Here is a 27882-nt window from a genome sequence, read left to right as displayed (position 1 = left end):
GCTCCCTGGTAGTCTTTGGCTGAAGGTCATTGACAGTACAATTGGAGTGTCCTTGGAGTGGCACTCTGGTAAACAGGTGAATGTTGTCTTCCCGTACCCTAGGCAATTCAGCTGACTTCTGATACTACCTTCCCTACCTTCTCCCCTAACAGGGCTTTGGCTGAGCAGGAACCCGCTCTACAGTTCAGTGCCACAGTTGGGGTCAATTCCTTTGTCACCACTCATCTCTCCTTCCTGCCCAAAGGAGAGCAGCGCCGAACCCGCCCTGTAGCCTGTTCCTTCTGCCCTGAGTTCTCCCATCACGTTGAGTTTCCATGTAACTTGGTGACTCAGCATTGCAGTGGAGAGGCCTGTTTCCTGGCAGAACTGTTGGAATTTGCAGAGGTCACTTTTGCTATTTATCATGAAGATACCAAGTCAGGTGAGCACCAAATGACTCACAATCAGAATTAAAAGGGGCTCTGTTTTGAGTGGTATAACTCTAGAAAATACATGTTGAAATTTTTAGCCCTTTGGTCAGTAAAGCCCTAATTAATTTCTCTATTTTGTTTGATTTTTCAGCCAGTGATATAACCAGTATTCGGTCATTCAGAGATTATCTGCTTGGAGTAGTAAAGGTTCCAACAAAAGAGCTGCTGGTCAAGAGATCTGGTAAGGATGCTGGATTATCACTTTCTAATTCTACCCCTTCTCATTTACTTTCCTACAAGAGATCATCTTGCATGGCTCCCCTGTAAGATATGCAGAAGAAAATATGACCCCTAACAAATGCTTTTGAATTCTCCCAGGTACGTCAGAAGTCATTTCCTAATCATTTCAAAAGTCTCTTAACAAAATAAAGTAACTCAAAGCTTTGGGCTGTCATCTTACTCCAGGAAAGATGATGATAATACTGGTGGTGCTACAAATAATAAATATGATGATACCCATTACATTATGTAGCATTTCGTGAAATATTTTCTCAGGTATTATGTGAGCCTCATTATAACCCTGCTTGGTGGGATACAAGATCTTACTATTTTTGCTTTACAGTTGAGGAAACTTAGGCTCACAGAGTTTAAGCGATTTGCCAAAACCACACAACTAGTGAGTAGCAGCAGTGGAAATCAAATCCAGATTCCCCTATTCTTTTTTACTGTGCCCTCCTCTCTTACTGCGGAAGGAATAAAGATAGAGGACAGCCACCAAGGCATCTGGATATAATGGTCCTATCCTACTTAATGCTATCTCAATGACCTTGACCTTTCTGAGCCTCAGTTTTCTTATGTTATGAATGGAGATAGTTAATCCTAACAAGTCTACCAAGTAAGAGTTGATGAAATCAGATGTATAAGGTACTGGACACAGAGACTCAGTAAGGTACTGGACACAGAGACTCAGTAAATGTCAGCTTTTCTTCTCTTGCACATCCTCCTCCCTAGGATTGTGTAATCTAGTTTCCAGAATTACACCACACATCTCCCAAATGTAATTGTGAATTAAAATTTGAGCAATACTCTAATAGGTATTTTTTATGCGCCTTCCAGAGAAAAGCCTGTACAACTTGGTATGTAGGGTTTCTCACTTATGTCACTTATTTGTACAATGTGGTAGCTATAGTAATTTGGGCAGGTCTCTGAGTTTCCCTTTTATCATCTGTAAAATAGAGATTATTCCAGTTATCAGGAGAATTAAATGAAGTGATATATATGAAGCACTAAGAGTATATCTGACACAGTGGATACTCAATAAAGAGTAGCTTTTATTATTTTGAAATCTAATGCCTGGTCCCTGATATATGTCCACTAGTGGCAGTTCCTATAGTGGAAGACCTGGGACTAGACCCTGGATCTCCTGAACCATGCCTTTTCTACTGTATTTATGGCATGTTAACAACATTTCACTTTTTTTCCTAAATGATGTGTATGTGTTTTAATAGGCTCAAGTGGAATGAATTGGGATATAGGCAAGTTTTTATTTCCTCTCATTGTATTCCTCCTCTTTTCCATCCCTTATATAGACACAGTACTGAATTATGCATTCTTAGATTCAGGAGGATTTTTGTAGGCCCAATTTACTCATTTTGCTGATGAAAAACTGAGGGCTGGAGAAGTGAATTGCTGCCATGGATCATGAGGCTAGCTTTTTAACATACAGTATACTATTAGGTTCAGATGTACAATATAGTGACTCAACACTTGCATATATCACCGTGTGCTTATCACAAGTGCAGTCCTTAATCCCCATCACCTATTTCACCTATTTCACCCATTTCACTCATTTATTTTGTATCTTAAATTCCACGTATGAGTGAAATCATATATTTGTCTTTCTCTGACTTATTTTGTTTAGCATTATACTCTCTAGCCCCATCCATGTCATTGCAAATGGGAAGATTTTATTCTTTTTATGGCTGAATAATATTCCATTGTGTATATATACCACATCTTTCTTTAAAAGTTTTTATTTTAGTTCTACATAGTTTAACATACAGTGTTATATTAGTTTCTGGTGTACAATATAGTGATTCAACAATTCCATATATTACCTCTGCTCATAATGACAGGTACACTCCTTAATCCCTACCACCTATTTAACCCATCCCCCCCTCCCCTTCACCATGGTGCCATCTGTTTGTTCTGTATAGTTAAGAGTCTGTTTCTTGGTTTCTCTCTCTCTCTCTTTTTCTCCCTTTGCTCATTTGCTTTGTTTCTTAAATGCCACATATGAGTGAAATCCTTTGGTATTTGCCTTTCTCTGACTTATTTCACTTAGCATTATATTCTCTAGCTCTATCCATGTCATTGCAAAAGTCAAGATTTCATTCACATCTTCTTTATCCATTCATCTGTCAATCTACATGTGTGTTGCTTCCATATCTTGGCTATCTTAAATAGAACTACTGTAAACATAGAAGTGCACTGTATCCCTTTGAATTAGTAATTTTGTTTTCTTTGGGTAAATACCAAGTAATGCAATTCCTCAATCATAGGGGAGTTCTGTTTTAAACTTTTGAGGAACTCCACACTGTTTTCCACAGTGGCTGCACCAGTTTGCATTCCTACCTACAGTGCATAAGGGTTCCTTTTTCTCCACAGCCTCACCACCACCTGTTGTTTCTTGTGTTGTTGATTTTAGCCATTCTGACAAGTGTGAGGTGATACTTCATTGTTATTTTCATTTGTAAGGAATAATAAACATCTTTTCATGTCTCTCCTGGCCATCTGGATATCTTCTTTGAAGAAATGTCTGCTCATATCTTCTGTCAATTTTTTAATTGAAGTATTTGTTTTTTGGGTATTGAGTTGTGTAAGTTCTGTGTATACTTTGGATACTAACTTTTTAGCAGGTATGTCATTTGTAGTTTTCTTCTTCCATTCAATAGATTGCCTTTTAGTTTTGTTGATTGTTTCTTTCACTGTTTTGGAGCTTTTTATTTTGATGTAGTCCCAATGGTTTATTTTGCTTTTGTTTCCCTTGCTTTAGTGGACGTATCTAGAAAAAGGTTTCTACAGTCAATTTGAAAGAGGTTACTGCCTATGTTCTCTTCTAGGATTTTTGTGGTTTCAGGTCTTTAAACCATTTTTAACTTATTGTTCTGTATGGCATAAGAAAGTGGTCCAGTTCCACTTTTCTGCATGCTGCTGTCCAGTTTTCCCAACATCATTTGTTGAATTGTGTCTTTTTCCTATTGTATATTCTTTCCTGCTTTGTCAAAGATTAATTGATGTTATAATTTTGGGTTTATTGTCTGGGTTTTCTGTTTTGCTCTAGTGACATATGTATCTATTTTTGTGCCGGTACCATACTGTTTTGGTTACTACTTTGTAATAGAACTTGAGGTCTAGAATTGTGATGCCTCCAACTTTGCTTTTCTTTTTCAGGATTGCTTTGGCTATTCAGGGTCTTTTCTAGTTCCATACAAATTTTAGGATTGTTTATTCTAGTCCTGTGAAAAATGTTATAGGGATTGCATTGAATGTGTATTGCTTTGAGTAGTATAGACATTTTAACAATATTCATTCAATCCATGAGCATGGAATGTCTTTCCATGTCTTTGTGTTGTCTTCAGTTTCTTTCATCAATATATTTTTTAAGATTTTTATTTATTTATTCATGAGAGACACACATAGAGGCAGAAACACAGGCAGAGGGAAAAGCAGGCTCCCTGCCAGGAGCCTGATGGGGAACTTGATCCCAGATCCAGGGATCATGCCCTGAGCCAAACACAGATGCTCAACCGCTGAGCTACCCAGGTGTCCTTCATCAATATTTTATAGTTTTCAAAATATAGATTTTTTTTACCTCTTTGGTTAGGTTTATTCCTAAGTACCTTATTATTTTGGTGCAATTATAAATAGGATTATTTTCTTAGTTTCTCTTTCTGTTGCTTCATTATTGTATAGCAATTCAACAGAAGTGCCTGAGTGGCTCAGTTGGTTAAGCATCCGATCTTGATCTCAGCCCAGGTCTTGATCTTAGAGTCGTGATTTTAAGCCCTGCATTGGGCTACTTTAAAAAGCATCTGTGTTGACCTATAAATGAACAAACAAGCGAACAAAAGAAAGGGAAGGAAGAAGGAAAGAGAAAGGGAGGGAGGAAGGCAGGCAGGCAACAGATTTCTATACATTGATTTTGTATCCTGCAACTTAACTAAATTCATTTTATCAGTTCTACTGTTGTGCCCAAGATTGCAAATCCGAGAAACCACCAAGGAGCTGACACCAATGCAAACACACGAGGGTTTATTTACAGGCTCGAGCTTGGGTCCAAGTATACCCGACACAGCTGAGCAGGGACTTGGACCCCGAGGCTAAGAGGCGTAGCAGCTTTATAGGGGCCAGTGGGATTGTAACATACACAGAGTTGCACAGTCATGTCGTCCACATGCAGGTAGCCGATTGAATTACATTTTACCCTATAGTATCCATTTGAACTGGCCTATTACTTTGGTCAGAATTGGCGCTCGCAGTTTTGACCGGCACAAGGCACAAGGCGGGGTTACATTGTTATGAGCCGATTTCCCATAAGGGTGTGCCCAGTGGCAAGACTAGGGTGGGGCAGCGCCCTAAGCAATAAGCAGGTCTGGTGGGGGTGATACAGGAGGTGGCGGGTGCAGCACAAAATGGAGTTAGTCCTGCTCTGCTTGTCCAGGGGTAGGGGATTTTTGTTCAATTTTCTGGGTCCCACACTATCAGTTTTGGGTTTTTTTTAAGATTTTTTTTTTTAAGATTTTATCTATTTATTAGTGAGAGACACAGAGAGAGAGAGAGGCAGAGACACAGGCAGAGGGAGAAGCAGGCTCCATGCAGGGAACCAGAGGGGGGACTCCATCCCGTGACTCAAGATCACGCCCTGGGCCAAAGGCAGATGCTCAACCACTGAGCCACCTAGGCGTCCCTTTTTTAAAGATTTTTATTTTTTCAAGAGAGACACACAGAGAGAGAGGCAGAGACATAGGCAGAGGGAGAAGCAGACTCCCTGCAGGGAGCCCAATGTGGGACTCCATCCTGGGACCCCGGGATCATGCCCTGAGCCAAAGCAGGCACTCAATCACTGAGCCACCCAGGCGTCCCAGTTCTACCAGTTTTTGGTGGAGTCTAGGGTTTTTTCTATGTAGTATCATGTCATCTACAAATAGTGAAAATTTTACTTCTTTACTAATTTGGGGTTTTTTTCTTTTTTTTTTTCTTTACCAATTCGGATACCTTTTATTTCTTTTTACAAAAAAGGAATATGCTTGCCAATTTTGTTGATTTTTTTTTCCCCCAAGGAACCATCTCCTGGTTTCATTGATCTGTTCTATTATATTTTTAGTTTCTATATCATTTATTTCTATTCCATTCTTTATTATTTCCTTCCTTCTGCTGATCTTACCTTCTTTTTTTTTTTTTTTTAAAGATTTTATTTATTAGGCAGCCCTGGTGGCTCTGCAGTTGAAGGGCCGCCTTCAGCCCAGGGCCTGATATTGGAGACCCGGGTTGAGTCCGGCGTCGGAGTCCCTGCATGGAGCCTGCTTCTCCCTCTGCCTGTGTCTCTGCCTCTCTTTCTCTCTCTCTCTCTCTGTCTCTCATGAATAAATCTTAAAAAAGGGATCCCTGGGTGGCGCAGCGGTTTAGCACCTGCCTTTGGCTCAGCGCGCGATCCTGGAGACCCGGGATCGAATCCCACGTCGGGCTCCCAGTTCATGGAGCCTGCTTCTCCCTCTGCCTATGTCTCTGCCTCTCTCTCTCTCTCTCTCTGTGTGTGTGACTATCATAAATAAATAAATAAATAAACATTAAAATAAAATAAATCTTAAAAAAAAGATTTTATTTATTTATTCATGAAAGGCACAGAGAGAGAGAGGCAGACACACAGGCAGAGGGAGAAGCAGGTTCCATGCAGGGATTCCGATGTGGGACTCGATCCTGGGACCCCAGGATCACGCACTGAGCAGAAGGCAGACACTGAACTGCTGAGCCATCCAGGTGTCCCGATTTTACGTTCTTTTTTTGTTCTTTTTTCTAGCTTAGGTATAAGGTTAAGTTGTTTATTTGAGGTTTTTCTTGCTTCTTGAGGTAGGCCTCTATTGTTATAAACTTTCCTCTTAGAACTGTTTTTGCTGCATCCTAAAGTTTTTGGATCATTGTGTTTTCATTTTCATTTATTTCATCTACTTTTTTAAAAAATATTTCATGTATTCATTTGAGAGAGAGAGAGAGAACACATGAGCAAGGGAGGAAGAAGAGGAAGAAGCAGTTTTCCCACTGAGCAGGGCACCTGATGCCGGGTTCAATCCCAGGACCCTGGGATCATGTCCCGAGCTGAAGGCAGATGGATGCTTAACCTACTGAGCCACCCAGGAGCTCCTTCATCTACTTTTATTTCTTCTTTTATTTCCTGGTTGACCCGTGTATTATTTAGTAGCATTTATTAACCTCCATGTGTTTTGTTCTCTTTCCACATTTATTTTTGTGGTTGACTTCTAGTTTCATAGTGTTGTGGTCACAAAAGATGCATGATATGACTGATCTTGAATTTGTTGAGGCTTGTTTTGTGGCCTATTAGGTAATTATTCTGGAGAATGTTCCATGTGCACTTGAAAAGAATATGTATGTTGCTGTTTAAGGATGGAATGTTCTAAATATGTCTGTTAAATCCATCTGTTCTAGTGGGTCATTCAAAGGCATTGTTTCCTTGTTGATTTTCTGTTTAGATTATCCCTTGATGTAAGAAGACTGTTAAAGTCTGCTCATGGTATTGTATTGTTATCAATTAGTTCCTTTATGTTTGTTTTTAACTGTTTCATGTATTTGGGTGCTCCTCTGTGGGCCTTGTAGGCAGCATATAAATAGGTCTTGTTTTTTTATCCATTCTGTTACCCTTTGTCTTTTGATTGGAGCATCTAGTCTATTTATGCTCAAAGTAATTATGATAGATATATATTTATTGTCATATTATTTGTTTTGTGCTGTTTTCTGAGGATTTTCTTCGATCCTTTCTTTCATGGCTTGCTGATTTTCTTTAATGGTATATTTGGATTTCTTTCTCTTTATTCTTTGCATATTTGTTAGTGGTTTTTGGTATATGATCACCATTAGGTTTGCATATAACCTCCCCACTGTGTGCTCCAAGTGCTCTTCAGATTGCCGTTTCTACATTATGTTCTCAGGCTGTTTGCCTTCTCTCCAAGAGCAGCCCCAATGCCCTCCAGGCTCAGAGCCCAGCATGCTGACCTTTAAAACTCTAGGCTTTAAGCCTCACTCACTGCAGGAGCTCAGAAATTCAGTCCCTCTCACTTTCCCAACCAGTTGCTATGGGAATTCATTTTCCCCATCCACTCTCTTGTGTGCTAGTCTGTCTCTTGTCCTTCTCTGTGGCCATAGCTCCCTCTCCACTGGAACGGCCACTATCCGTTTCCCTCCCAAACTGTGTCTCCACACCACCTACCATCTTGGAAGTGGCCTCTTCTCTACCTTTAGTTGTGGCGTTTGTTCTACCAGTCTTCAGGTTGATTTCTGAGGTATTTAGGAAGATTTGATAGTTATCTAGCATATTTGTGGGACGAGGTGAGCCTACGGTGCTTCTGCTTGACCACTATTATTCCTCCATTTCACATTTTTTATAGCACTTTTCGGACTCTTCCAAAACCCTTATCTCATTTGATGATATAACAGCTTTGGTGGGCAAGATTAGCACAAATTTTCCTATTTGTCAGGTAAGGAAACCAAGGCTGAGAGAAATTAGTGACTTACCTAGACTGAACCACTAGTTTGGGGCTGAAGCTAGGAGAGAACTAAGGTCTTCTAACTCTTAGCCTTTGTTCTTCCACCTGGTCTCATTGTCTTCCAGTAATCAGATGAAACAGACTCCAGTGGTCTTTGGGTATATGTTTTCAGTTCTGTCACAGGCCAGGGTGATGATGGCTCTTGAGTAGGAAGTGGGTAAATCCTTTTATTCCTAAAACAATACTTGAAAATCTTATTTTTTTCCATTAGGAATCACAGGATGGTATCCCATCATTTTGCCAGAAGATGGGGCCATGCCACATGGTTTGGAGCTCATGCAGAAAATTGTGGGTGGCCTAGAGCTTTCAGTTACCTTCACACATCCTGGAGATAGAGAGCGGGTATTAGAAGCTGCTGAGCTATTGGGCTGGAACTTTGAGAATAACCTAAAGGATCTTGTCAAGATGAATGAAGAGGAACCAGCCACTGTCACCATATCCACTCCAAGGCTCTGGCTGCCCATCCATTGTGTGCTTCTTGCTGGCCAGAACCACATTCATAAGAACACATATTGCTACCTCCGCTACAAGCTCTATGATCAGGAAGCCTTCTGGACCCCTCTCAAGAAGCCTAAGGAATCTACAAACAAAAAACAGGTCATGGTTACTTTCAAGGCATCCAAAAGAGCTGAAGTCATTAGGGGCCCATCACTGCTTTGGTATTTCAGGGAAGAGAGATTAGAGATCCAAGTGTGGCGGGCTTATGGCAATGACAGTGTGGAAAGGCCCCACCAGACGGACAGTTGGATTGGCTCAGCCTATGTGGACCTGGCCAGACTTGGGGAGACGTCGGCAAGGACATTAACTGTCAGTGGTAAGTGAGGAACCAGCCTTAGCTTCTGTGGTTTGAGCACCTGCTCTGTGGTAAGCACTATGTGATGTACTCCCTCACACATTATTTTATTTGATCCTCCTAGCAGTGTGGTGAGATAGGTAACACACCTATTTTATAGTCATGAAAATGGAGGCTCAGAGAGGTTAGATTACTACCCAGGCTCATAGCTAGTAAGTGTTTTTTTTTTTTTTTCCAGTATTGTATGCTGAAAGATTAGTAATAATTTAGTAATGCTTCTTATAACTGTAGAATTTTCAAAAAGAGGATCACTGGCTGCTTACAAGAGGGCATTACCTAGTGACAATATATCTTGGTAGGGTCACTACAGATCTAAGAACTAGCTCTGAACTTTGTAGCTTTAGAATACATTCAAATTTACCAGGTTTTTGCACCTAAAATAGTGCCTAGAATATTGCACTCAATACATGTAAAATAAAAATGGGTGAATTGGAGGAGGACTGCCTTTAACCCATATATAAGAACCTATATGATAATCTAGAATGCTGGTTTTTAAAATACACTGAAAAACATACCTGCTGATGAGACTGTTATCCTCTCTCTCTGGTCAGCACATCTTGAAATCATAAAAGAAAACATGCAAGATAATAAACTGGTTCACAAGGCAGAAAGGAAAAAGGTAACATTTTACAAGTGGCATTATGTGCTACATGGTTTCTTTTAAACTTTTGTTCAGTACTTGATAACATATACTTAGTTCTGGGAATTCAAAGATGAGTAAGAAATAGTCAATGGGAGAATAGAGAGTAAATAAACAATTACAGTGAAGCATTAGAACTATGAAAAGGCATTCTCAGTGGTATTGCAGAGCACAGGGGTGCAACATCCATTGGGTTCAAGGATGACATCTCAGTGGAAATGATGCTTGACTTGTGTTTCAAAGGATTTATGAATAAGCCAAGAAAAGGGAAAGAATGATATTCTAAACAGGAGACTAGCCCATGAAGGCATAGAGGCATGAAGCAGGTTGATACCTTTTAGGCACTATAAGTAATTTGGTACTGTTGGATCATAGGAGATATAGGATGGGAGATGATAAGGAGATCAAGTTCAAAAGGTAGACAAGAGTACTGGACTTTTATCTGAGAGCTATGGAAAGTTATTCTAATAGGGTCTGAATAGAAGAGTGATAATTTTGCATTGTAGAAGACTATATCCAGTAACTATAATGCAGAATGAATTGAAGGTGACCAGACTAGATTCTTTATAAATATGGTATTTATTCATTGGGACACTCCTTATAGGATTAGTTATTTCCTCTACTATATAGCTAAAGAAACAGAGTCACAACCCTATTTTAAGCCTTATGCTCTGACTGTTGTTAAAAAGGTGGCGAAAAAAAAAAAAAGGTGGCGCAAGCTAAATAAGACTGTGTATTTGGGTGATCATCCCAGATTCTCTGGCTCTCTCTGGACCTAGCAGGTATAATTCTGGCTCTGTTGAACACCTCATTAAATGCCATGTGCTCTAATTTATCTCTTGAGCCTAGAGTCACTTCAGAGAGCCTGTAGAAAAAAATCTTTGAAGTAAGCAAAGCTCACCTGAACTAAAGTTCATAAAGGCAGGCTTTTAAATTCACTCTGCTGAAGAAAGTAGGTTTGGAACATGAATAAAGATTTAAGGATCAGAACTCAAGCACAAATATCTCTTTTTATTGAGTGATAACAAAGGAAGTATTTAACTTTTCAGATTGTCCATTTCTGTCATGCTTCTCCACATCCCATCAGTGTAAGCTTTTTATTCTCTTATAAATGGGCTTTGTACAAGATGTGGCAGTTGATCTGCTTATTGAATGAGTCAAGCAGTCCATGCAGTCATCCATCCAACCATCCTTACAAGTAGCTGTTGAGTTTTTTGAGGATAAGGATTTAGCTGTGTTGCTTTTGGGTATCTTCCCTTCTGCTGCCCTTACTTTCTGCTTGTGATAATGATGATAATTATCATGTTGCATCAGAAGAAAAGAGGTTACCTAAAAACAGAAAAAGACAGGGAAAATTCATCTTACTGCTTCCTGTGAATCAATTAACTCCATTTTCCCGAATTGAAATGAGTCTATTAAAGCAAACTTTGAGATTCTGAAAGAATTCTTAGTGCCTTCTGCTATATAATTAAATCTCATTTTAATATCTAGGAAGCCTATAAGTTCAGATTTCTGGGTTTAAATCTGCCACTTATTGGAATAGTCACTTCACCTTGGCAGGTTACCTAATCCCCCAAGTTCTGACACCTGAAAAATACTCATCAAATACTAATTCCCTTGTTTTTCCTCCTTGCCTCCTGTGCCAAAGCCTCTTATTTCACTTCCGAATGATCTTCAGGGCTACTGCCCAAACATATTTAGTTGTTGAAACAGGCTAAATTGAGCACCAGGACAGCTAAGCACAAGAGCCAGTGGGACATGTGGCAGAGAACACACCACTCCTGCTTTAATAAAAATCTTACTTTCAAAAGGTTTCAGAAGTCGTCTAAGTCTGCTCACTTCCAGCACATGAAACTCTTCCACACCAACTCTGCCTGGTAGTCACTTGGATTTGGCTTCAAATCTGAGCTCTCAGGACACCTAGGTGGCTCAGCGGTTTAGTGCCTGCCTTCAGCCCAGGGCCTGATCCTGGAGTCCCGGGATCGAGTCCCACATCAGGCTCCCTGAATGGAGCCTGCTTCTCCCTCTGCCTTTGTCTCTGCCTCTCTCTCTCTGTCTCTCATGAATAAATAAAATCTTTAAAAAAATAAAAATTAAAAAAAAAAATTGAGTTCTCACTTCTTTCCATTAATAGAGAGAGTGTGTTGGGGAGAAGGGAAGTAAAAATTTTCCCACAGTATACTAACTTCACAGTTTCTTTTACAAATTGGTATATTGGGGACTGTTAGGCCTGTCAAGGGAAAGAGGACAACAAGCGCTCTCAGTGATTCACCTCCAAGGTTAGAGAGTGTTCTTGGTTCCTGCTTGCTTGGACTTACTCTCCTCCATCCTCTTGCAGGTGTGTATCCTCTATTCGGACGAAATGCTTCCAACCTCTCGGGAGCTGCCTTGCGAGTTCATGTGATTCTTTCCTCTCCTTCCCCACACCCTGGGCCTGCTCCTGAGCTGGATTCTGTGGACTGCAGCAGCCACAGTGAGTCTGAACAGTTTCCCAGAAGGACTAATGAGACCCAGCTCTCTCCATCACCTGGCCACCAGAAATCTCCTGCCTCCATCCAGCTCCCCTGCAACACCACCACAAGGGAAGTCTGCCCAGCCCAGGAGGGCCCTGCTGAGTTGGATGGAACTTTTGCAGTCAGTATCCTGGTGGAAAGAGCAATGCATTTGAGCTTAAAAGGTATGCTCTATTTACTTTTCCAGGCATATGTATCTGACTCCTCAGGCTATGGTCCTATCTTCACAAATCTTTGAAATTATGACAACCTGCAACAAATGTTAACCATCTTAATCAATTATTATAAAAACATTATTATTATATTTCTCAAGCCTAAAGGTTTAAGCAACATGAAAGCCTTTCTGAACTGAAGTGGACATTGCCACTTCATTTTTTTTTTTTTTTTAAAGATTTTATTTATTCATGAGAGACATAGAAACAGAGAGAGAGGCAGGGACACAGGCAGAGGGAGAAGCAGGCTCCATGCAGGGAGCCTGACATGGGACTCAATCCTGGGTCTCCAGGATCAGGCCCCGGGCTGAAGGTGGTGCTAAACCACTGAGCCACCCGGGCTACCCAACATTGCCACTTCTATATTAATTTTGCATATCATAAATCTCCCAGTCCAGAAACCTGAGTATCAGCCAAGGTACTTCTCTTTTCTTTATCCACTGTCAAATCATCAAATCCATTAAATTGTATCTCTAAATTTCTCTTAGGATTCTTTTATCCTTTCCATTGATACCAACTCAGGCCCTCTTCATTATGTACCTGGGACCAAGAGTTCTTAACACTGGATCCCTAAGCCCCAAGAGACCCAAAGATAAAAGTCAAGGTGGCGAACTTGGATAGGAAAATAATCACATCTGAATTCTATTAACCTTTAACTAAAATTTAACATTTCCTACAGTTGTGAACATAGGCAATAGACCCAGTAATATTGACAGTACCTGTGGGGTTGTTAGCAATAGAAATCACAGGTATTTTCATATCACATTGTAGTTATTGCAAATGTCTTAGAGTATCATTCATACCTATCATTACTTCAAAATTACAGTAGTTGTAAAACCTACAGTTAGATCTTGTAACATATTAATAAAGCAAATATATTAGCATGTCTTACCTTTTTTAGTGTTTTGATAATGATGCTAATACAACTTTTATGTAATCTTGTGAACCTTACATTATGCATTTTAAAAAAACACATACACAGGGTGGCTGGGTGGCTCAGTCAGTTAAGTGTCTGCCTTTGGCTCAGGTCATGATCCTGGAGTCCTGGGATCAAGCCCCATGTCTGGCTCTCTGCTATCCAGGAGGAAGCCTGTTTCTCCCTTTCTGTCTGCCTCTTCCCCCTACTACTGCTCTCTCTTGCTCTCTCCCTCACTCTCACTCTCTCAAATAAAAAAATCTTTAAAGCACATACATACATTGGGGTGCCTGAGTAGCTCAGTTAGTTAAGCGTCTGACTTTATTTCAGCTCAGTTCATTGCAGGGTTGTGAGATCGAGCCCCACGTCAGGCTCCACAGTAGGCATGGAGCCTGCTTAAGATTCTGTCTCTCTGGGACATCTGAGTGGTTCAGTGATTGAACAGCTGCCTTCAGCTCCAGGCGTGGTCCCAGGGTCCTGGGATCGAGTTCCGCATCGGGCTCCCCACAGAGAGCCTGCTTCTCCCTCTGCCTGTGCCTCTATCTCTCTCTGTGTCTCTCATGAATAAATAAATTTAACAAAAAGATTCTGTCTCTCTCTCTGCCCCTCTCCCTCCTGCTCTCTCTCTCAGAGCACACACACACACACACACAGTTTTTTGTTTTTTGAAGATTTTATTCATTTACTTGACACACAGAAAAAGAGCACGGGCAGGGGGAGCAGGAAAGGGAGAAGCAGACTCCCTGCTAAGCAGGAAGTCTGATGCAAGGCTCTGTCTCAGGACCCCAGGACCATGACCCGAGCCATGCAAATGTTGAGTCCAAGGCAAGACATTGAACCAGCTAAGCCATTCAGGTGCCCCAATACACACACTGTTAAAAGAAGAGGCCCATAGACTGCACCAGACAGCCAAAGGAGTCTGTGGCACAAAGAACCTTTGTCTTACTCTTTATTCAACCTTGTAATGTCTCCTAAAGCTTTCTGTTTGCCATCACCCTTCTGTTTCCCCTAGCTAGTTCCAACTCCTCTCTTAAGACTCACTGTTAATCAGTTTCCCTGACATAAAGGGCCCCCTCTTGTTTACTCTCTTCACACATTTTTGCCCTCTTTATCACAGCATATATCACATGGTATTAAAATTGTTTGCATGGTTTTCTTCTCTATTAAATATGAGCTGTTTAAGAGCAGAGACCTTATCTTATTTGTTCACTCATCATTCATTCAACAAGACTTGTAGTATTTGCTATGTGCAAGCACTGTCCATATACTAGGGATAAAGCATGAACAAAACAGACAAAAATTGTGCCCATGTGGAGTTTACATTCTAGTAGAAATATCCTCAGCTGTTGTGTATTCCCAGCTGTGTATGTGTGTGACTTGGAGCAAGTTATTGTCTCTCTGTCTTAAATTTCTCATCTATAAATGGTTGGAATTAACAGTTCTGAGATGTGTGATGGCTGTGTGAGCCAGACAACCAAAGCATTATGAGTTCAGGTTTCAATATACATCTTCTCATTTGGCCTCCCTCCTTAGCTCCTATCATCTCTGTATTGCCTCTCTCAATTAGTGCTATGTTGGAACAGAAACAAAACTCATACCATAGTAACTGTTGTTTAGTTTTCATTTCTATTTCTCTCTGTACATACCACCAACAGGCATTATTCCCAGGAGTATAAGCTGCTATAATGACCTCTGAGGTTCTCATCCTTCTCATAACCTTTGAGACCTTGAAATGTTTTATCTTAGGACAAAGTCTTCTTCAAGTACAGTCCGTGCTTTCCTGTATTAGAGATACTAAGATCTCACAGGAGTCACAAAACTGAAAAATAATTTTTGCCTTTTTACCAACCTGCCAAAGCAGTCTATTTTTGACTATAATGTATAAAAACAAATTTTTAAAAGAGAAAAATCAATAGATGAATGAATTTAAGGAAAGCAGAAAAAACTTTTATTTTTTGTAAGAATTTTATTATTTTATTTTTGTTATTGCATTTTGTTTTATTGTTATTGCATTGAAAATAGAATTTAATTTTTTTTAATTTTTATTTATTTATGATAGTCACACAGAGAGAGAGAGAGAGAGGCAGAGACATAGGCAGAGGGAGAAGCAGGCTCCATGGACCGGGAGCCCGACGTGGGATTCGATCCTGGGTCTCCAGGATCGCGCCCTGGGCCAAAGGCAGGCGCTAAACTGCTGCACCACCCAGGGATCCCTGAAAATAGAATTTCAAATATAAAGATAAGGATTACATTCCATTTTAGGGGGAGTCCCCATATTGTAAAAGTACAAATACAAAGCAATATGAATATATGTGTAACTTTTCTATTAGCAAGTTATATATTTTTGTTGTTTTTACTTTAATTTGCATTTACTTTATGCAGAATTTACTACCAGGCCATAAGTTTGTGTTTCTTTGGTTTCTTCTGGGAGATCGTTTTCTTCTGTGCAACCTCTTCTGGTTTAGGAACAATCTGCTCTATTCAGTAAGGAGCATCTCAGTATGGCAGGGAAAGTCCATGAGTGGATGAATCCAACCACGAGCCCTGTAAGTTTTACACTGCATCTTGGCAGCTTTGTTCACCTGGATGTGCTCAATGACCTGAGAATCTACATCTAAACTCATAAGTTCAGCATTAGTCTCTGCATTTTCAAGCATGTGCAGTAAAAAATTCACCACTCTTTTTGAGCCACTGACCCTGTGTCCAGTCCTATTATTTGGCCTGGACATACCTACCAACTACACCATTGTTGCAACGGAATGGCACACATTCCATCTGCAAAGTGGCATCTCACATACTTGGTGGCTTTTCGGATATGCATACCTTGATGGCCTGGGCAGTTTTACATGTGTTCTTAGAGTGAACCCAAAGATTTGAACCTTCTGATTTACATGATTTTGTAGGGTTTTCTGGGTCAAGGGAATAGTGAACCATTTTCAGAAATCACCCCAGGCTGCTTACAAGAAGAACAACAAGTTACATTTTTAAAATATGACTTGGCAAGGTAGTATGACAATAATTTATTGAGTATCTCCTTATACCAAGTTCTTTTTTTTTTCCAGATTTTATTTATTTATTCATGAGAAACAGAGGCAGAGACATACGCAAGGGAGAAGCAGGACTTGATGGAGGACTCGATCCCAGGACCCCAGGATCCCAACATGAGCTGAAAGCATCACTGAGCCAGCCAGGCACTTCTTATACCAAGTTCTGTTCTCATTTTTGTACATTAGTAATTTCATTTAATTCTTACCACAAGTGTAGTTATGGTGTGAATAGATTACAGTACCTACCCCATTTTATAAAGCTCAAAAAGATAAATACCTGAGTTACACAGTTATTAATAAGCTCTGGAGGGATCCCTGGGTGGCGCAGCGGTTTGGCGCCTGCCTTTGGCCCAGGGCGCGATCCTGGAGACCCGGGATCGAATCCCACGTCGGGCTCCCAGTGCATGGAGCCTGCTTCTCCCTCTGCCTGTGTCTCTGCCTCTCTCTCTCTCTCACACTGTGTGCCTATCATAAATAAATAAAAATTTAAAAAAAAATTTTTTTTTAATAAATAAATAAATAAATAAATAAATAAATAAATAAATAAAAATAAGCTCTGGAAAGCCAGGATTTGGCCCCAGCTATGTCGGGATCTGAAGCTCTTTTCCTATATACATTTTCTGCCTTTCAAGTAGGAGATACGACTGCATTTGCCAATTAATCCTGTCTACACTATGTTTACTAGTCTCTAGCCTAGAATGGGTATATATTGCACACCCAATCCTGTGCTTACATTGCAAGAATGGCAGTTTAATTTTGCAAGTAGTAAATCTCTGCAGGGCCAATGCCAGGTACGGAGAGAACAGAGCAAATGACACAGTTTCTGTCCTCCCAAGAGCTGATAACCCTGTTAGGAAGATTAGCAACTACACGATTAATGGTATATAAAGCAAAATGTGGAGTGCCTGAGTAGCTCAGTAGGTTAAGCATCTGCCTTCAGCTCGGGTCATGATCCTGGGGTCCTGGGATCGAGCCCCACATTGGGTTCCCTGCTCAGTGGGGAGTCTGCTTCTCCCTCTTCCTCTCCCCTCCACTTGTACTCTCTCTCTCTCAAATAAATAAATAAAATCTTTTTTTAAAAAACAGGCAAAATGTTCTGAAGGCCACTATAATATTTAGTGTTTAGAGAGATTAGAACAGAGAGATAAAATATGTCTGAGAAATCAGGAGAACTTTTTAGAATGAATAGGATTTCAAAAAAGTGAGTATAAAACTCCAGGTGGATATTTCAACTGAAACAAAGGTATTAAAGTGGGGAAGGATATGTTCTGGGCTTGCTTAGGAAGGGCATAGGGGGATTGTGATAGCAATTGATCCTCTTTTGGCTGGTCATTGCAAGGGAGCCATTAGAATCATGGAAAAATAGATAAGATTACTGAGCTCAACTAAAGGCTCAACTAAGACTAACTGAATGATTTTAGAGTGGTTGAGAATGGCACAATGGTGATTGCTTCCAGTAGTGCGTGGCCTCCTTTTGCTTTCCTACCACAACAAACAACAAACCATTCTCTGGGCCTTTGTTCACACACCTTTCTTAGCCTGGATTCCTTTCTCCCTTCCCCCAGCTACCAAGCTCCAGCTGGCATCCTGCTTTTCCCCTCATTCACCCTGTTTCAACCATGCTGGCCCCTCTGTGCTTTTTCTGAAATATAAGCAGACTCCTGCCTTGGGGCCTTTGGATCTGATGTTCCTCTGCTTTGAATATTCTGGACTTCTGGCATGTCTCTATTGAAATAACTTTGTCGAGCAGCCCAGGTGGTTCAGCAGTTTAGTGCTGCCTTCAGCCCAAGGCATGATCCTGGAGACCCGGGATCGAGTCCCACGTCAGGCTCCCTGCATGGAGCCTGCTTCTCCCTCTGCTATGTCTCTGCCTCTCTCTCGCTCTCTCTGTGTCTCTCATGAATGAATGAATGAATGAATGAATGAATGAATGAATAAAATCTTTAAAAAAAATAAAAGTCATGTCTTAAAAAAAAAAATGAAATAACTTTGTCTCATGAGGTCTTCCCTGACCACCCATCTAAAATTGTAGCTCCCAGGATGCCTGAGTGGCTCAGTGGTTGAGCATCTGCCTTTGGGTCAGGGTGTGATCCTAGGATCCAGGATCGAGTCCCACATCTGGCTCCCTGCAAGGCTCCTGCTTCTCCTTCTGCCTGTGTCTCTGCCTGTCTCTCTGAGTCTCTCATGAATAAATAAATAAATATTTTTTAATAAATAAATAAAATAAAATGAAATTGTATCTCCTCCCCCAACATTTCCTGTCCATCTTTCCTGCCTTATTTTTGTCTGTAGCCTTTAATAGTGTGTTTTGTTTTATTTTCTGTCTTAACCTAGAAGAATATGAGTCCTATAGAAACAGGGATTTTTGTTTGTATGTTTTGTTTTATTTACACTGAATCCTCAACACCTAAGACTGCATCTGACACATAGTAAGCAAAAAATATTTGTTAAATGAGGAAGTAGACGAAAATGAAGCCTTAGTCCAATGCCACCTTCTCCTTAATATCTTCTCTTATTTCCTACTTTGCCTCTCCTGCAGGAAAATTGCTTATGGGGAATTTAACAGAGGATAAGTCACAGGGATTAGCAGATTTATTCAACAAATGCTTAAAATACTTATTAAGTTCCACTGTGTCCAATATAAGGTATAAGATCATGGCCTCTTGCACAGAAAATTTGTCACTTTTCTCCATTCTCAGTGCCACCTTGTTTGTTCAGGCCTGAGTCAGGCCTCAGGAGACTAATGAGATAGCCCTCTCAATGGTTACAGCCTCCAGTATTCTCTTTCAATATCTTTTTCATTCTGCTGCTGAGGTTATATGTCTGGTCAACAAACATGACCTCTCTCAACTGAAAATACTTTGTTGGCGTCGTATCCCCTGTACTCCAAGTGACAGCAACAGAGTAGCATTCATGTGACCTAATCAGTCTTTCCTGCCACATCTTTCACCATTTCTTAATTCCACAATTTACATTTTGCCAAATCCCTTTTCTCCTACTACCAAGCCTGTGACCATACTCTTTTCCTAGAATGCCTTTTTTCTCTCCTTTTCAACACATTTACTCCTGTCTTTTGAGAGTAACTGAAGTGACACCAACACTTTGAAGCCTACTGATAACTCTCTTAGTACAAAACCTCCCTCTAAATCCCCCTGTCTCTCCATACCACCACCCCTACGCCAACAGTTTTCCTCCTTCATATGCTGTAGTCTGCACTGAAAATGTCTACAAATGTGTCTTTCCACTAGCTGTCTTTTCTTGAGGGACAGGGACTGTGTGTTGTTTATTTCTGTGCCCTCGCACCCTGATCTTCATTATGCAGCTAAGCAATTGTAATGATGCCCTCTTGTTTGTGAATATGATACTTAACACCTCTAAAATTTCTGGCATGAATTACAAATCTATAAATCACTTGTTATTTGGCCTCTTTCTGTTTTTCTAGGGCAGAGCACTCATCAGGATGGATATCTGACTTTCAGAGGTCTCTGTTGTCTCTTGATTCCCACCCTCAGTAATAGACCCATATATTCTTTCCTCCCACAAAGTTTATGTGCCAGTCAAACCCTGTGTTTGGTCCTGAGACTATAGACCTGCACATCATCTCTCTGAAATGTGCCTTCCAAATGATAATATAATAGAAAAAGTTTTGGAATAGGAGTCAGTAGATGGGTTCTGACCCTGGCTAAGCCATTAACTTGCTTTGTGGCTTTGAGCAAACCCATTTCCCTTCTCTGCAGCTATAAAATGTGATGCTCATACAAGTTCATCTCTTAAGATTCTCATCAACTCTCCTCATCTGGGAACATATAGCTGAGGGCAGCTCCTGCCACACTCTCTGAGTCAGCCATAATTTGCCAAGCTTTTGTGAAAATCAATTCACATGCAAGGCTGTGTGCAGAAGATTCACAAAAAGCCCTAAATTAGCAAAGCTTAAATCTGAAGCAAGTTTGAACTTTCTGTAGTCCTGGTTCTGAAAATAAAAGAGCTTCTTCTTTTTTTTTTTTTTTTAAGATTTTATTTATTTATTCATGAGAGACACACAGAGAGGCAGAGACACAGGCAGAGGGAGAAGCAGGCTCCATGCAGGGAGCCCGACATGGGATTCAATCCCAGGTCTCCAGGATCACGCCCTGAGCTGAAGGCAGCACTAAACCACTGAGCCACCAGGGCCGCCCAAGTGAAAGAGCTTCTTGAATACTTTTATTAGACCCTTTCTTTATGAATCACCTTCAGTATTCTTCAGATTTGTTTTCTTAAACTAGAGATGACAGGTGTCTCTAGCCCTGTTTTACTAGTAAGGCACTGAGGAACAGAAAGGTAAAATTATTTGGGGTAATCTAAGTTATACTCGGTAAAAACCAAAATTATCTATAGTATCATCAGCCTCATAATCTGAAGTATCATTAACCTACCCAGGCTGTGTCAAGAGCCCCTCTGAGTTCCTACAGCTCCCTGCACTTTTGCTATGGTCTTTCTCTTATTTTAATTGTCCGTCTCCCCCCCAAATCAGGAATCAAACCTGACTCATCTGGGCATGTGTGACACAAAGAAAATGTTAGTTAACATCCATTTAATGGAACTATACTAAGTTTGTTTTTTGTTTTTTTTTTAAGATTTTATTTATCCACGCACACAGAGACAGAGAGAGAGGCAGAGACAGAAGCAGGACCCATGCAGGGAGCCCGATGCGCCCATCGCGGGACTCAATCCTGGGTCCCCAGGATCACACCCTGGGCCGAAGGCAGGCGCTAAACCGCTGAGCCACCCAGGCGTCCTAAGTTTTTGTTAATATACAAATTTGAGCATTGCTTGAGAGGAAAGTTTTCATGCATTCATTCCAGGCCAGAGGGGGAGCTCTTAACCAAATAGAGTTAATTAGACCTATTGCAATGGAAAACCCCTGGAGTAGGTAGTCAGGAAACCTAGCTACATCTTCCAAATGCTAGTTAGACAGGTGTGCAATGAGCAAGCCACTTTACTTTTCTGTTCCCTGGTTGCCTTACTTGTGAATTAGAGACATGTCTTGTGTGATTTTCAGGTATGTTATCAGCATAAGTTTAGTATATATGAAAAGTTTGTAAGCTATAAGGTGTTATCCAAACATAAGGGGCTGTTATTTAATCTCTTTGAAACAATTATATCTTTCTTGATGCATATATTTATGTAAAACACAGGAAATCTAGTGAAAATGGTAAAGCTAGTTCATCTCAAGTTTTCATAACTGCTCTGGATGTGTATCCCAGCCTGTGGGAGGTATAGCAGCTTTCTTCTAGGCTGCCTCCAAAAGTGTTTCAGAACTTGACCTTTTCCAGAAATGTTAACAGGCCCACCTGAATTTCCACCCACAAGGAGAGAGCCAGGGAAACCTGATAACTTGCTTTCTAAAGCTGATTTGTCATCTGCCTGTTTGACTGAAAGGAATATTTCTATTCAAGACTAAGTAAGGAAAGTTTTTCTTCCAAAGTCAAAATAATAGTTTTATTTCAAGGCCTTTAGGAGATAGCATCTTCAAAAATAACAAATCTTAAAAGGGGTAGAGCAGAGGTGGGCAGTATGAGTGAAAGTGCTGAGCAGTACTAGTAGACATCTAGAATCATAGAATTTTATTGTGGGAAGCAACTGGGTGCACGTTTCAGATGAGAAAACTGATACCCAGAGCACCAGAATGAAGTGTCTGACAAGTCATGCTAAATGAGTGGCAGAGCACACAGGAACCTAAGGTCCTGCCTCTCAGACCCACAATTGGTCCTCTCTGCTGATCTCTCTCAGAGCTTTCCTGAGCAGATGTGGTCCTCTGCTGGTGCACAGTGCAGGCAGACCAAGGCAGCTTCTCTCTTTTCTTCAACCCTGGCAACTGTCTATAGACAAAGGTAGTAGTCGGTCTGCAAACCTTTCATAAGGGATTTGGGCCCACTCCCCACATTCAGAGATCTCTCACACAGACACACAAATTATTACAGAATGCTGTGGGAACTGCCAACAGAGAGGTAGATTATCTCTACATAGTTGTGAGGGTTTATGACATGTTATTGGAAGAAACCAGTTGAAAAGCTTAAGACTTTCTGAGAAAAGTGGGAGAAAGAGATAAAGGTAAGGCTAAGTAAGAGAGAGAGAGAGAGACAGCAGCCGTGCCAGGGGGTATCCAGTTAGAGGAAAGAACTCACTCCAGCCATTTTACATCATGGGTGCTGAGAGACTCTATGGCAATAATGATGATGAGAGTTTTTTGTTCCTCTGATTGTATAAATTATGTTTTAGATACTCCTTTTTTTTTTTATTCTTTTCTCTTTCCTTCATCTGTAATCCTGAGATTCATAGCACTTGAGAGCTAAAAGTGATCTTATGGAATATGTAGCCTATATTATATAGTCTATTCAGCACTTCAAACGAACTCTGTACTATGATGGATATGTTCTACATCTTCTGTCCAGAATGGTAGCCATTAGCCACATGTGACTATTGAGCACTTGAAATGTGGCTAGTGGTTATTTTTCATCTTATTTATTTTCATCAATTTAAATAACGACATGTGGCTAGTGGTTATCTTGTTAAACAGCTCAGTTATAGACTATCTAGTTTCAGCAACCATCTTCATTTTATGTTGTTTTTTTCCACTCACATATAAAATAAAAAATTTTAATGTTAAACTTTCTAACTTAAATTGAGTCCTCAACAAACAATTATATCTCCTTGAATAGAAATCTAGGTAAGTAGACTTAGGCAACATATTGAGATCTTATATGAAAAGTATGCTCTCTTAGGGACACCTGGGTGGCTCAGCGGTTGAGCATCTGCCTTTGGCTCAGGGCGTGATCCTGGACTCCCGGGATCGAGTCCCTTATCAGGCTCCCTTCATGGAGCCTGCTTCTCCCTCTGCCTGTGTCTCTGCCTCTCTGTCTCTTTGTCTCTCATGAATAAATAAATAAAATCTTTTAAAAAAAGAAGAAGAAGAAAAGAAAAGAGGAAAAAAAGAATGCTCTCGGGCAGCCTGGATAGCTCAGCAGTTTAGTGCCGCCTTCAGCCCAGGGCATGATCCTGAGGACCCAGGATTGAGTCCCATGTCGGGCTCCCCGCATGGAACCTGCTTCTCCCTCTGCCTGTGTGTCTGCCTCTCTCTGTCTGTGTGTCTCTCATGAATAAATAAATAAAATCTTTAAAAAAAAAAAAAAGTATGCTCTCTACATCTCTTAACTCTTAAGGTTAAATTTGTATGAATATAATTCAGGACATTCATCCTCCTTGTGTGGACCTCATTTGTCAGCCCCTGCAAAACAGACATACACAGAAGTGATTTTTTGGGTAAAATGAAAATGACTGAAGAAAAACTGCTCTAGGTCCTCATTAGGACTGGAATACAGGCTAGCAAAATGTGAAAAATACACATTCTGATTTCTGTGTTTGGGTTTTGAATTTAAGAAATGAAGAGCCTTAATGCTTTCATATTGCCTCTTTATAACCCTCTAGTTCAGATTTACCCTTACGTGCTGCTACTCTTCTAGGAAAGAGAAAAAGAAAACCATTTTACTTTGTTTTAGGAGAGACTAAAAGAGTCCCCCACATTGGAAACTTGATCTTGTAGAATTAACACCAGCACTGTACTGAGTGTTTTATGTTTCTTTATCTAGTAGGGGCAATACAAAATATGTCTGAGAGCTTGGACTCTAGAGCCAGAATCTTGATTTTACTCTCTCGGGTCTATTATTTAATAAACGTGTGACTACTTAATAGATGTTTAAATTTTCTGTACCTCAGCTTTTTCATCTATATAATGGGAATTATCATAAAACCCACCTCACAGGTAGGTTGATGTAAGGTTTAAATACATATATAGTACTTGGAACAGTACCTGACACATAGTAACCCAAAGGTAGGAGAGAGCTAGGAATGGTCCTGCTTATACCTGTATAATAGAAGGCTTCCAGACATTCTTTCTGGCACCCTAAAGTCAGTCATTCCACTGTGTTCTATTTCAGGGAGTCCCTTGACAGAGCGAAAAGTATTGATACCCAGTTGTTGTGTATCCTTTGCAACGGCTGATGAGCCATCTCCTGTCTACACCCAAGTGGTTGAAAACACAGATTCCCCCATCTGGAATTTTCAACAGCAATCAAGGTTTGTATTTTATGGTATCCCATCAGTCTTGCGGAATCCACTTTTTGTTCCAAGAGACAAACTCAGATCAAGGAATGTAACAGACCCAACAATATTGAGCAGACCTGGAAAATGCTTTTCTTATCAAGCAGTTATTTAATCAGGGAGCTTATGAATTCACAGCTAGTAGTGGTTTAAAGGTTTTACCACAGTATTTTTTTTTTCACTTTTTTTTTAGCTCTTTTGATTCCATACAACTCAAAAGCTATTCAGTGAAGGGACCTCTTATATTCCCTGCTTTGTTCTAGGGACTGGGAATTAAAGATGATTAAGACAGTCCTTGCTATTGAGGTGTTCATGATCTACCTGGGAAAATATACAATAGAATGTGACAAGTGCTGTAAAAGTAGTAAAAAAGGATTCTAGTGCATCTCAGAAAGGTAATTTAGGCTAACCTATAAGTTCAGAGAAGGCTTTTAAAATAAGGTAATTCAGCTAAGAAAAAAAAAAAAGATAATTCAGCTGAGTATTGAAGAATGTACACAATTTACCTAAGGTGAAGAAGGCAGAGCAAACTAATTTCAGGAAAGGCAATGGATTGCATATCCTTGAAAAAGATTTCTGGTACAATGAAAAGAGCCTGAGCTTTGCACCAAGAGAGATATGGCCTCCAGCCCCATCTCTGTCATTTACTAGTAGTGTGAACAAATTACATTGTAATGTAATCAATGTAATCTCATTGTAATGAGATTCCTTATCTGCAAAGGGGGGGTTAATTTTTACAGGGTTATTGTGAGGTCCAGATTAGGTGACCTTTAGGAAAATTACCTCATGGTACATAGCAGGTACTCAAGGAATGTTAGACCTCCTTTGGAAGACTCGAATATTGGAGGTCAGGGGCTGACAGGCCCAGTGCTGCTGCAGTGCAGGGCTCACCCTCCCTTTTCTTCATTATCTGTTTCATCGTCCTTAAAAGCGTGAGTTGTAGTATAACTATTGTTATCCTTATACTGTATCACCTTTTTATAAAGTTTCTCTCTTGACCATCAACACTAGGCACAACCACGTGGTGTCTGATCTGCTATTTTCTCACATGATTTATGTACCTAATTGAGCCTCAGCAGTTGCTCACATGTTCAGTGTTTTGAAATTTGAGAGACTGACCTGAGTCAGGAGCTAGAACTACAGTGACAACTCATTACTATCTATGGTGAGCTACTGGAAATTACAGAAAGGTACTTGAGATCTAAAATATCAAATCTGCCTTAAAAGGCAGGAGGCTAGGGGGCTCAGCTTCTAAGTGAAGATGATTTATTCACTCAGAGCTTAACTTTATGGACTTGACAGAAGAACATTGACAGTCTCCTAATTTCATCCCCTCACTTTAAAGTTAAAACTGTGGACCAGGGAGGTTACATAGTCTGTTGATAGCAGAGGGAAGATTAGAAGAAAAAACGAATAATGGTTTTGTTTATAGTTACTCTATCACAAAACATTCATTTGATGCTCCTAGTAACCTTGGAGGTAGAAAATATTATCCCATTTAACAGGTAAGAAAAACAGGGCTCAAAAAGTCTTAATTCCCAGGGTCACTCAGGTGACAGTACTAGAGCAGGAATTCAGAGGTAGGTATTTTGACCACCAGCTAGAATTCAGATTTTTGATACAGTACTTATTTCACTTTATCACAAGGCCTCTCATTGGTCTTGAAGTGGATTATCTTCAGTTCCCCAGTGGTATCTAGGGAAGGAAATTAAGTCTCTTGGTTTTCCCTGGAGCTCCTGGAGCAATGGCACCTGGTTTGGAACTTTCCAAGTCTCTGTACTTTAAAATGATAGAAGTCACTTCATATAAAATGTATAAGAGATGTTCACTGAATACCATATCCACTTCTTTATCTGGTATGAAAATTGGGTACTTTCTTATTTTGGTGCCTTGCCTGTGTACAGTTTGGCTTTAGAATCAAGCAAACTAAGCTTTATTTTTTTTTTTAATTTTTATTTATTTATGATAGTCAAAGAGAGAGAGAGAGGCAGAGACACAGGCAGAGGGAGAAGCAGGCTCCATGCACCGGGAGCCCGATGTGGGATTCGATCCCGGGTCTCCAGGATCGCGCCCTGGGCCAAAGGCAGGCGCCAAACCGCTGAGCCACCCAGGGATCCCCAAACTAAGCTTTAAATACTATCCCTCCCACTTACTGACTCTCTTGTGACCTTGAGCAAGTCAATTCACCTCCCTGAGCCCACCTTTATCATCTGTAAAGCAGGGGTAATAATGCCCATGTCCAGGCTTTTGCACAGATTACACATGCCTGGCCTACGGGAGGCCCTCAGTGGGTGTTGTTTTCCCCTCTTCCTCCCTCCCTTCCCACCATCCTCTTTCCACGTCAGATGGAAAGAATCCCTACCTTGCTCCAGTAAAACTGTTCCTTACATCTTGAGGTGCTCTCTTTCTACACTTCCTCTCGTCCTGAGATAAAGAGTTTGAATGTGGCAGATAACATCAGACAGGAAAGTACTGCATCAGGGGAGCCTGATTTCAAGTCTTGGCCAGTTACTTCTCTCTGAGCTTCCATCCCTCATTTTAACTGTTAGGGTAAAAACACATCCTAGAAGATGACCATGAAGATGAAATGAAAGTGTTAGGAAAGTGCTTTGCAAACTACAAGATATTCTTCAAATATAAGTTTCATATGGCAGATGCTTCCTACACAATTAATTTATGGTGGTTGTTTTTATTTTTCTTTTTTTTTTTTTTTTTTAATTGGAGTTCAATTTTCCATGTTTTTCTTAACAGGCTATCAAAAGAGCTTCTTTTGGACCCTCAACAAACTCTGGTGTTCAAAGTTTGGCATAAAGGAGGTAAGAACTCTATTCTGTGAATATCTGTTCTGGCTGTGAAAATAAGCTCACATACTGTTGACAATTTCCCAATCCTTTTCTTTTTTTAACCAAGTGAAACCAAACCATGGCACTTGTGATGCAAGGAGCTCATATATGTGCTAGAGAGAATCTCAAGAATGTCACATTATTCTCCTATGGAATTTAAATCCTTAGAAGTTATGTCATTTTTTTGGACTGCCTGTTTAGTGCAGAAGTCCAAGTACATTTAATCTTTCCAGTTGTATCTCAGCAGTCACAGTGTACAGCCTGCCACACACAAGTGATTTCGTCCTCTTTATATGTTTTATCTTCTGTTGACTCTGGCTTATTAACCAAGATCCCAGCATTTTTAAGCAGTACATAACACTAGAATCTTGTTTTAAGAGCCTCCCCAGGATGGAGGTACTGACAGCATGGTCCTTGAACCTAGTTTTATTCAGCTACCATTATTAAGAGGTGTAATTCAACAATATTTAGAGC

General features: G+C 40.4%; 1 protein-coding gene across 3 annotated transcripts in view; it reads left to right on the top strand.

The window, feature by feature from the left end:
- C2CD3 (C2 domain containing 3 centriole elongation regulator) overlaps positions 1-27882 on the top strand; it is a 149725-nt gene that overhangs the window by 79137 nt on the left and 42706 nt on the right. For all 3 annotated transcript variants that reach the window (XM_041729982.1, XM_041729980.1, XM_041729981.1), the window contains exons 21-26: positions 153-421; positions 562-651; positions 8460-9062; positions 12080-12418; positions 24403-24541; positions 27317-27381. In XM_041729982.1, the coding sequence (XP_041585916.1) occupies positions 153-421; positions 562-651; positions 8460-9062; positions 12080-12418; positions 24403-24541; positions 27317-27381 (1505 nt within the window). The remainder of the gene's footprint in view (positions 1-152; positions 422-561; positions 652-8459; positions 9063-12079; positions 12419-24402; positions 24542-27316; positions 27382-27882) is intronic.

Source organism: Vulpes lagopus, chromosome 15 (genome assembly GCF_018345385.1).
Source record: "Vulpes lagopus strain Blue_001 chromosome 15, ASM1834538v1, whole genome shotgun sequence".
Classification (NCBI taxonomy): domain Eukaryota; kingdom Metazoa; phylum Chordata; class Mammalia; order Carnivora; family Canidae; genus Vulpes; species Vulpes lagopus.
The sequence above is the reverse complement of the archived record's forward strand: the minus strand, read 5'-3'. Positions and strand labels throughout refer to the sequence as shown.